The 12,629-nt window shown below is 31.5% G+C and overlaps 1 protein-coding gene across 2 annotated transcripts in view; it reads right to left on the minus strand.

Moving 5' to 3' along the window:
- niban2a (niban apoptosis regulator 2a) overlaps positions 1 to 11,674 on the minus strand; it is a 36,790-nt gene extending 25,116 nt beyond the window's left edge. For both annotated transcript variants that reach the window (XR_001634634.1, XM_016491235.1), the window contains exons 1-5: positions 11,442 to 11,674; positions 6,538 to 6,668; positions 5,062 to 5,190; positions 4,742 to 4,847; positions 4,143 to 4,310 (exon numbers count right to left, since the gene is read on the minus strand). Coding sequence is in view for 1 of the 2 variants with exons in the window: in XM_016491235.1 (XP_016346721.1) it covers positions 4,143 to 4,310; positions 4,742 to 4,847; positions 5,062 to 5,190; positions 6,538 to 6,668; positions 11,442 to 11,496 (589 nt within the window). In the remaining variant the exon portion in view is untranslated. The remainder of the gene's footprint in view (positions 1 to 4,142; positions 4,311 to 4,741; positions 4,848 to 5,061; positions 5,191 to 6,537; positions 6,669 to 11,441) is intronic.
- Between the last annotated feature and the right edge of the window lie 955 nt (positions 11,675 to 12,629).

Consider the following 12,629-nt stretch of genomic DNA (forward strand, 5'->3'; position numbering starts at 1 on the left):
TCTGCTTTTGTTTTTCATGATGTCACAAGATGATTGGTTAATATACAGCAACAATGAAACAGCTATTTAAGCTTGTGTTTGTGCTTGTACAGGGTTAGAAGCTAATGGTTAGAGAGTTGGACTTGTAACCCAAAGGTTGCGGGTTCGAGTCTCAGGTCCGGCAGGAATTGTTGGTGGGGGAAGTGAATGACCAGCACTCTCTTCCACCCGCAATACCACGACTGAGACCCTTCTTCTGACCCTTGAGCAAGGCACCAAACCCCCAACTGCTCCCCGGGCGTCGCAGCAATATGGCTGCCCACTGCTCCGGGTGCGTGTGTTCACTACTCACTGCTGTATGTGTGCACTTGGATGGGTGAAATGCAGAGCACAAATTCCGAGTATGGGTCACACGTCACTTCACTTTAATAACAGAAGCAGAACCATTTGGAAAAAAAGATGTTCAAGGTTAAACTTTAGTCTTCAAAACCCTACTTTTCAATTCCCAATGGATAAAATCAAGCCCAGCCCAAAATATTTTCTCCAGTTTGTCTCACAAAAATGAAAAAAATGCCACAATATGTTAGTCAAATGGCGTGTATAGTTTAGTTTCTGCAGGTAAATCAGCAGGAAGGTCACTGCATGCAGCCCCTGGCTAATGAGTGACTTGAAGGTCCCACCTTTAAAAGTTCAATCTTTGACTGTGGAGAGCAGAGAGGTCCGAGTTTCCTCAAAGTGGACAGATAGGTGGGAAGGAATGGGGGGAAAAAAGCAATTTATGATTATTATATGCCTCTTCAGGTCAGGCCGTGAGTGATATAGCTTTACTGTTTATTACACACCTCTAAATCATATTTAGCTGCCTCTCATCACTTCCCAGTGAGATTACAAGAGGTATTTGATGTTATATATCTGCATAAATTGTATGGTATCTGGTCTTGAAACCTTATGTCATTATCATTTGTGATCCACAAAACTAGTAATTTGCTGTCATGCCTTGACAAGCCTAAATGAGAGTGCCCCAAGGCATTATGGGAAGGTGTTGACATGGTCAGAGGATGTTCAGTTAGCAGTCAACGACTGGCAACATGTTGGCGCTATGCTGCTCTGCAAGTTGTGCAATTCTTATATCGGCCAATAAATACAATACCTCCTTTTATTAGTTGGTCAACATCTATAGTGCGACATTCTTAAGACACTCTTTTAACTCTTAACTTTATACGCAAATGTAGTAATTATTTTTTAATAATCTTATTTCATTGATTTGCACCATTCAAATAAGTCTGTTATGCTCACCGATTTATTTTATCAAAAGCACAGTAAAAACCATAATATTGTGAAATATTATTACAATGTTAAATATCTTTTGTTCTATTGTAATAAAATATATTTTAAAACATAATTTATTCCTCTGATGGCAAAGCTGAATTTTTAGTATCCATTACTCAAGTTTTCAGTATCATTTGATACTTCAGAAATCATTCTAATATACTTATTTGATACTCTAAACATTTCTTATTATTATCAATGTTTAAAACGGCTGTGCTGCTTAATATTTTTGTGGAAACCATTTTTTCAAGATTCTTTAATGTATAGAATGTTTAAAAGAACAGCATTTATTTGAAAAAGATTTCTCTTGTAACATTACAAATGTCTTTACTGTGAATAATGTATATATATATATATATATATATATATATATATATATATATATATATATATATATATATATATATATATATATATATATATATATATATATATATATATATATATATATATATATATATATATATATATATATATATATATATATATATATATATATATATATATATATATATATATATATATATATATATATATATATATATATATATATATATATATATATATATATATATATATATATATATATATATATATATATATATATATATATATATATATATATATATATATATATATATATATATATATATATATATATATATATATATATATATATATATATATATATATATATATATATATATATATATATATATATATATATATATATATATATATATATATATATATATATATATATATATATATATATATATATATATATATATATATATATATATATATATATATATATATATATATATATATATATATATATATATATATATATATATATATATATATATATATATATATATATATATATATATATATATATATATATATATATATATATATATATATATATATATATATATATATATATATATATATATATATATATATATATATATATATATATATATATATATATATATATATATATATATATATATATATATATATATATATATATATATATATATATATATATATATATATATATATATATATATATATATATATATATATATATATATATATATATATATATATATATATATATATATATATATATATATATATATATATATATATATATATATATATATATATATATATATATATATATATATATATATATATATATATATATATATATATATATATATATATATATATATATATATATATATATATATATATATATATATATATATATATATATATATATATATATATATATATATATATATATATATATATATATATATATATATATATATATATATATATATATATATATATATATATATATATATATATATATATATATATATATATATATATATATATATATATATATATATATATATATATATATATATATATATATATATATATATATATATATATATATATATATATATATATATATATATATATATATATATATATATATATATATATATATATATATATATATATATATATATATATATATATATATATATATATATATATATATATATATATATATATATATATATATATATATATATATATATATATATATATATATATATATATATATATATATATATATATATATATATATATATATATATATATATATATATATATATATATATATATATATATATATATATATATATATATATATATATATATATATATATATATATATATATATATATATATATATATATATATATATATATATATATATATATATATATATATATATATATATATATATATATATATATATATATATATATATATATATATATATATATATATATATATATATATATATATATATATATATATATATATATATATATATATATATATATATATATATATATATATATATATATATATATATATATATATATATATATATATATATATATATATATATATTCTTCAAAAAAACAAACAAACAAAAAAACTTGAACAGTAAAACAAAATAGTACCTTCTATTAAATTTGACTTGATTAAACCATTTTGGAATTGGATTTCTATGTAGAAATTACTAGAAGACAATATCAATGCATTCTAATGAGGAATTAAAAATGATATGTCATAAGCAAAGAGCATTAAAAGTTCTCTGTTCTTGCATGGGATATTTAACATCAGTTAAATTGCAAAAGGAACATCCTCCACACCTTAAAGTCATTTCAAAAGCATTCGACATTTCAAGCTGTGACAAACACTTTTCCCCCCTCACAAACACAGGCATAGACACACACCCTGCTGTGTGATTTGAAATAAGCCAGAAGACAGGTGATTTGTGAGGGTGGAGTTAAAGGTAATGCAATACTATGAATTTTTACAAAGGCATGCAGAGAATGCTCTTTAGACAATGTTTGAGTTATGGGGAGGAAAGACTAATCTCGCAGGTCGTATCTCTGTTCATTCATCTCTCATTGTGACATAAATCAGAAAGAAACGATTATGCAGCAAATGTTCTGGAATGGAGTTTGTTTTAATGATATTTTGCATCACAGGAAAGTAGCAGACAAGGCAAAATATACTCCTCCAACGGCTTTACGTCAAAAAAACTACAGCAACTTCCTCATGACAAATCAACAAATTAACATGTGAACTACTGTTTCCTGCGATTGTGATATAAATGAAGTAGATAAGACAGGTCTTTTTAAACTCAGCAAAGCAGATACACTTACAGAGAAACAAATGTAGTGTCAATCTAAAAACAGTACAAATGCTTGACCGTGACTCACCGTTGTTGCTGTGTCTCACACAGTCCTGGAAGACAGCATGCCACTTCTTCTGTTCTTTCTCCGTCATAACGCAGAAATAGTGATGGCGGGCGTATGGATGCCACAGGATGAGGGGAAACTGTGTGGGGCACTTCAGAAACGGGGCGCTGGCTGATTTGGCCTTTGTATCTATAACAACAGATGACAATACAAGAACATGATTACAAATAATTTCAAATTACACTGTTTAGACTGAATAGGCAATATACCACTGTATACAGAGTGTTCGGAGAACTCATCCTACATTTATCCTTTCTATTCTAGACAAAAAATGTAATAAAATAAATTATATCATGAGATCAAATAAAAACTCTTATAAATAAAATAAATATAAATAAATAACCAATTACATAAACTGAAATTTAAAAAAATTATAATAATATTATTAAATTATTTATTTATTTTTTATTCCTAATAGATATAACGTGTTCATACTTGGACTTTATTAAAATAATATTGTGCTACATTTCAGTTAGGATCTTTCAGGATTCCAGTAGGATTTTCTGACGATGCCACTTTTGCATCCATTTATTTATTTATTGTATTAATTCATTTCTCACCACCCAGGCTATTGTTGAGAAGTCCCAGGTATTCCTCCATAGAGGTCAGGGCTCTGTACCCGGCGCAGTTAATGACCCCTTTGGAGTGGAGACCTCGATCATGTGCCTGTAGAGGAAACACACAGCTCAGAATCACTCTGCAGTTGAGGAAATGACAAACATGTCCACTATCAGCAGAACACTTTAGATTTCAGTTAGGTTCAGTAATGCAAGATTAACGTTCAGATCATTTTTCTTTTGTTTACATTTAATTATCTCAGCCGGGCGTGTTTGTGGTGAAAGCATAAAAAAAAACACCATGCTCAGTGGTTTACACTTACCGCTTTGCTCTCATACAAGCTGATGTTGTAGGAGTCGCCCACATACAAAAAGCGGCTCCTCCATTTTTTGCTCTCTTCCAGATACTGAAACAGACTTCCAGAGAAGATGGACTTGTTCTTCAGAGGGTCCTGTGGTGAGAACAAACATTTTAAATGAATGAAAAATAAAACTAGATGAAAACAAGACTGTCTTTCTGCTAATGGATGCTGAATTTACCACTGGTGGGTGCACATGCCTTTGAACACGGTTAATCGGTTAATCTTTGAAACTAAATACAAATAAATGCAGACAGATATTTTTCAAGTCCAGCTGTCCTGGCTCATAACTACTGAGGTACTTTAAAAATGAGAGTTCACAAGCGTTTTTCTTGGCCACGGTCTAGATTTCTGTGTTGAGTAGAGAGATCAAATGACTTCATGGACAATTGATAATTGGGGAGGCCAGGAGAGTTTGGAGACCAATAAGAAAGTAAAATGTTAACAATTAAAGCCTGAAGAGTTTTTAACTCTCTATGCATTAGTTGAGATAACCAAGATAACCGGGGGAAACAGAACATCTTTCAAACCTAATGCAATCAAACCATTGCCGCTAACAATGTGCTGGTGTCTGACCTGGAACTGTTTGACAGATTTTTTACACTGCAGAAAAGGTTTCAGCTCCTGAGACCTGCTTGTCTCAACCCAGAAGAATATCAGAGGCCAGGAGGGTGGGATAACATCCATAACAAGTAAAGTTTTCAAAACAACAACAACTTAGCCTGGCAAAACTAAGTAGATCATTCCCATTATAATCAGTCTTCTAAACTGGGAATGCTCCGAGCGATGCACATTCAGTTGATGGATGCAAAGTTCCCATGCATTGGACAGCAGCTCCAGCCACTTCAACTGATATTAATTATATGAATTGATTGCCATGAATTGTATGTGTTATAACTGCTTTTGGCAGTTGCATCAACACAATTCATTCTTTTTTTACAAGAGTGAAACTTGTAAACAAGTACAATAATGCTTCATTTGTGGGCAAGTTACACTGTCGGTTACACCATCCTTAGACTCAGTGGAAACATGGGCTGGCACCAGCATAATTTTGGTGGAAATTGCATTAAGCAAGGTCTACCCAAGATCCTTTGATTCTTCAGTCGATGTAATGGCGTCTCAAGTCTTCGTGTGCTTTTGTGTGTGTATTTGCTATTCAGGCCTGTGTTACAATTATTTAACTCGTGTGAAATCTGCTTCACTTCCTCTTCGCCAACTTCATGCCGATAAGCACAGAGAGCCTTCAAACTGAGGGAAACAGTACAGCAGAGCCAAAAAAAACAAAAAAACAAAAAGAGGAAAAACTGAAGCAAGAAGGCTTTACTTCTGATCTCATTTTAACCTGGTGTGGGCAATATTCTTTAACAATCTTTCCCCATCCCTCTGGAATCTACATCACTGGACAGACATAGAGGTGAAATATGGGGGGGGGGGGTTTACCTTTCTGTGTAGCAGTTGTGTCTGGGTATTCCCTCCTCCTTCGATCTCGTAGCGCACACTGTTGAACAAAGCCACGGCATACTGCTGCTCATAAAACCTCCCAAACTCTGCCATCACAGTGCTGGTGCGGGCTAAGTTGGAACAGAGATACAGGAATGTTAGGTTTAATGAAGGACCACAGCACAGGAATGAAATGATTATTTTACAACTGCAGAGTACACTGCAAATTGAAAGTTGCATTTAGAGGTTACTTTAGGTCAAATGGCAGTATAAACATTTAATCACTATCACGAAATATTATAAACCTGTTCAGTTAGTTTTAGTTGAGAATTGTTCCCAATAGCAATTACACAAGATAACAACAAACATGCAAACACAGAGAAAAACCTACAGCACCAAACAAAACAGAGCTGTAACTTGATCCAAGATTTTGTTGACTAGAACTAGATTGTGAAATACAACAAGTGAGAGTCCACTGTCAACCGCACATCATTAGCCAATGTCTGCATGTGTGGGTTTGAAAGTTCCAATGGAAATCATGATATGGTCATGTGCGATTATTAAACCTCAAAATGCTGCAATATTTTTTAAATATATAGTCTGCATGCTTTTGTCTAATACAGTACTACTAATAAAATGTTATTATAAAATAAATGTAAAAAATAACATATTATTAATAATAATAAATGCACATTATATTTTAGTAAATAGTAATTTAAATAAGTTAATAAAATAATTGTAGAAATAATAACCATGTATTCTATTGTAACAGTTGTATCAGTTATATATCTTATCTGTGAAAATGCTGATCCTGAAATTCAATAGCGCTACAACACAAAAGGTGGTCAACAATCAATGGGAATTCTTGATAAAAAGAAACAGTTGCAAAAACAGTCAAGTGTGGAAACACACAAACACATGGACACAGTATCAAAATAAACATTAAAAATGAAAAGGCCGGAGCCTGCAGGCTTATCGAAGCTTTATGAAAAGAAGGTGGTGATATTAAGAAGAATTTGCTTATATAAATAGGCCAATAAATGGAAAAAATGACGCATGATCGGAGGTGATCACATTTGAATGTTATATTCAAAGCATTTTGGTCTAGTTTTACAGCAAACAATATCCTTGGCATGACAAGAGCCTTAGAGTTTGCATGCTGGTGAATATTGGCACGTGTTTGAATGTATGTGAAAGGAGATGCTTCCATAAAAACAGGAAGGAACAACCTGACAGGAACGGAAAAGGAAGAAGGGCCACATCTGATTTCAACTGAAGTTACAGTACAGTACTCTTAGTACACATGGCCTTCTGGGTATTCCAATTTAGTGTAGGTCTCAACAGGAAGGAATCTCAAGCATTCCATCAGATTAGAAGCTTCTTGTTACAGGACATTTGAACATGAAAAGCATGTTGTTGTATTTGCATGAATGCAGCAGCCGGTGTGTCTGTGAGGGCAGACCATTCTCTAGCAGACTCACTATTGTTGTATTAAACTAGAATAACTTGTAGACTCAGTTTGCTTTGGCTCAGTGTTGACTATTCCACTGTATTAATTCACATGTATATTTGCAGAAAGTGTTTCTAGATGTTCAGTCAGCACAGGTGGAACAGGTGCTGGCGACACTTCACTGGAAAACTTCCTATCAACATAAGCCCTGAAATGTAATGCTGTTGTGAACACTGCACATCACATCTTAAGATGGGTTCCACTCTAGAGCAGGGGTTTTCAGTCTTGGACCCCCAGGTGGCTGCAAGAGAATGCTAGGAAGTCCATGGAAAAATAGAGAAAAACTAATATATACTATAGTATATATATATATATATATAAACATAATAATAATAAAAAAATAATAAAAAAATAATACATAATAAAAATAAGATAAGATTTAATAAGAGTAAAATAAATAAAATTACTAAATAAAATAATCAAGTACTTAACCCTAACAGCACAGTACCTAGCAAGTAAAATTATTTTTTATAACGTAACGTAATAAACTAAATATGTCCCAAATAATATTTACACTTTCTTATTTTTCATATGTTATAGTATAAATCGGGTCTATATACATAAAAATAAATAGCTGTCTTTTAAAATTTAAGGATGTAAAACAAAGCATTAGCATATATATATATATTTTTTTTTATGTTATATTTTTTATTAGATTTTTTGCATGTAATTTTTATCTTTTCATTTTTTTTTTTTTACATTTTCATCCAAGGTTTCGTTTTTTTTAAATGAACATTTGCAATATTGTATAAATAATAACTTTATTTTTAGAAAAGACACACCAAGGGTCATATAATAATTCAGGCACTTTTAATAAAAAACAATATCATATAAAACATTTACTGATGCTACCAACACTGCCATAAGTTATTCTTGCAATTTCAACAAAAATTTTACTGCCAGTAAGATTATTGTACCTTAGTGACAAGTTAAAAAAAAAAGTTGACTTCTACAAGTCAAAGCTATCTATCCATTGACCATAAAGACCAAAAGCTGCCAAACATTCCCTCCCGCATGCACAGTCAGCAGATGAACCCTTCACTGTCTATGAAATTAAGGAAGGGAGGGAAAGACAAGGGGAAGACTGATAAAACAAAAGTCTGAGAGCATGAGGACTAGGCTTGCCGCGATAGACGGTGCTGACGGTGATACCGGTGTTAAGCCGTATAATATATGTTTAAATAAATGGCAAAAGTCAACAGGCTTTTCAAAATCCAAAATATTGTCAAACAGGCGCTTTTGCATTTCGTTTCGAATGCGGATGATTTAGTTCGAAACGAAATGCAAAAGCGCCTGTTTACTTGTTTCCAGTTTTGTACATTTAAACTTTATGCAAGTTATTTGTTATTTTATATTAGGCATAGCCTGCCCTATAGCATGGTGTATTTTTATTTGTTTTGTTAATAAAAGTTCTGTTTTATATATACGCTAAAGTGAGTTTGACGTTGTATTTTGTTGTTGCATTCAAGCAATTGACGCCGAACTGCCCCTATTTGAAAGTGAAAGTAAAATGCGCACGCCGCTTTTACAAGCTATTTAAAAGCGAAGGAAAGCGAGGAAAAGAGGAAATGCCCCCGCGGTGATACCGGTGTTGTCACACGTCGATTAACTGGTGGGAAAATTTCCTCACTGTCACAACCCTAATGAGGACACCTTGAGAAGATCCTCCCCATTACTCCAAGACATGTTCATTCTTGCTCTCACTCTCTCAGAAAACATCCATCCCTATTAGTCAAATAGATCACGAGGGAGGTCTAGAGATCCCTAGAGGAATTTCCTGCGTTCAAACCTCCCTTCAACCTCCTGACCATCTACCACAAACATCTTCATAACTGCTCCAGGCTTCATAAAGAGAGAGTCTATGAGGGCGGCTTTCTCTTCTGAAGACTAAACATCTTCCCACAGTTCATTTCTAAATGGTGGAATTTCAAAAGGGCTGAGTCAGCAGATCGACTCTTTATGACATCATCACATGCGTCTTCATGAGATCCACCTGCATTCATCTCCAAAATATTTCTCCGAAATGAGCTATGAAGTGCCAACTCATCAAGTGACTCAAGCCTATCATCAGTGAAAGATCCAGACTGGTACTTCAAACACACACAATGATACTTCTTCACTAGTCCTGACTTGTTCTTAGAGTATGTGTGTGGTTACAGTGATCCAAAATTTCCAGTCATGGCCAAAAGAGCTTTTGTTTTCCCATAATAACTTTTTGGAAATGATCTCACAATGTGTTTCACTCAAACTGGTTTTTCAACAGTTTTCTACAACTGAAAATTGTTCTAAAAAAACACTTAGGCTATTTATCAAGTCGGGTTTCATCCAGAGATAGCTTCTATTATTGACATGAGGGACAAATGATAGAAAAAGACCAGACACAACTCCAAAACACAACCACTACTGACGTCACAAATTATGGACTGGTAACATTTAATTTCCCAGGTGTCAGTTTGGTAGCACCGGATAACTATGAAATGTTCCTGAAGTTTCTAGGAAAACTCTAAAAGCCTTGTTAAACAAAAGCAAATGTTGTTTCACGTATATATATATATATATATATATATATATATAAGAAATTATATATAGTTATGGAAGGGTGTCTTTACAGGTAGAGGATATATCCAGTTCTCCAAACCAACTAGAGGAACCATAATACAGCCAAAATACTTAAGCTTCATGGGCACAAAATGGAAGGACATTTTTCAAATTTTACTATCTTATTATAGCAGAAAATATCATTTGTAGACACAAAACTACTATTAAAGATACTGAGGATACTATTCATGATTTAAATAAAACGGAATAGAGTTGACAAAACGCGTTGAACACCTAAGAAACGTTTATAGAATGGTATAACATCAATTCACAACAGGATTAGCAATATCAAAAAATGTTTTTAAGACAAATATTACTCTATTCTGCCTCAAAATGTCATTTAAACCTGCATGTGTATAATTGAGGCTTTAGGGGGCGTTTAAACGCGACGCGTTCTTGGGTTCAGTCCGAGTTACGTTACTTTTAAAGGGGTCATATGATGCGATTTCAAGTTTTCCTTTCTCTTTGGAGTGTTACAAGCTGATTGTGCAAAACGTAAAAGTAGTTAGGAAGAAAGTTATGAACTGACAGCCCGAGTAAACGATGACTGAGTGAAAAACGCGTCTCGACTGCGTTCGGTCTCATTCCGCTTTTGTGTTTGAGCGCGCGAACGCGTCCAGGTTTCTTTGGTAACTTAACACGTGTATGCTAAAAATCTCTTACAGAATTCTGGCTGTTATGTCCACGTTGCCTAAAACCATATTTTTACTCGAAACCATCCGCGTTTAAAGTACGGTAGCTTTGTTGCACAGAAAATGACTTTATCCCTTTTAAAAGTAATACAAACGCGTTTTACCTGTAATCATCTCCCGCTTGCCTTCGTCCAGGTTGGTAGAAATCACATCACCCATGATGGCGATTTAAATGACAGTCACGGATATTGAAGAAAGTTCCTTAGGACCTGAAACTTAGGAAACACTACAGAAATGTGTCCTTCGAGTCTTCCAAATAAACCATCCCTGGTCACTTCAGAGCGTTGCGTTCATCTTGCATTGACTTGACTTCACTGCCTGCGTGCGTGACGCCCTCTGCGTGAGAAACAAGACTCATTTAAACCTGTTGAGTCAAATGAGTGACATTCAGAGGGTGTGGCTTACACCGCCTGACACACCCAACTTCACAACAAACCGCCTGTTGTATTTTTAATCACAGCTGATTTTAGAGAGTCTGATATGATCAGGGATTTGCTTTTGTTATATGATGGGCTTTACTTGATGTATTCATTTATTTAATAGAAAGGGAACCCGTTTTGTAAACGTTTTTATAATCTTTAAAAGTTTGTTTTTGCTTTTAACAGAAAGAGAGTTACACCAGGATACAATATTAAAAGTAAGAAAAGATTCAATAAGTGATTTATATACATCCATCAAAATGTCCCTTTCAATGTTAAAACTCCTCAGTTTTCTCAAACAAAGTTTAAAAATATAATTATATTTTATTAAAACACAACATAAAATAATGTAATTTATAAAGACACTTCAGAGCGTTGCGTTCATCTTGCATTGACTTGACTTCACTGCCTGCGTGCGTGACGCCCTCTGTGTGAGAAACAAGACTCATTTAAACCTGTTGAGTCAAATGAGTGACATTCAGAGGGTGCGGCTTACACCGCCTGACACACCCAACTTCACAACAAACCGCCTGTTGTATTTTTAATCACAGCTGATTTTAGAGAGTCTGATATGATCAGGGATTTGCTTTTGTTATATGACGGGCTTTACTTGATGTATTCATGTATTTAATAGAAAGGGAACCCGTTTTGTAAACGTTTTTATAATCTCTAAAAGTTTGTTTTTGCTTTTAACAGAAAGAGAGTTACACCAGGATACAACATTAAAAGTAAGAAAAGATTCAATAAGTGATTTATATACAACCATCAAAATGTCCCTTTCAATGTTAAAACTCCTCAGTTTTCTCAAACAAAGTTTAAAAATATAATTATATTTTATTAAAACACAACATAAAATAATGTAATTTATAAAGA

Source organism: Sinocyclocheilus anshuiensis, unplaced genomic scaffold, assembly GCF_001515605.1.
Source record: "Sinocyclocheilus anshuiensis isolate Anshui unplaced genomic scaffold, SAMN03320099.WGS_v1.1 scaffold478, whole genome shotgun sequence".
Lineage (NCBI taxonomy): Eukaryota > Metazoa > Chordata > Actinopteri > Cypriniformes > Cyprinidae > Sinocyclocheilus > Sinocyclocheilus anshuiensis.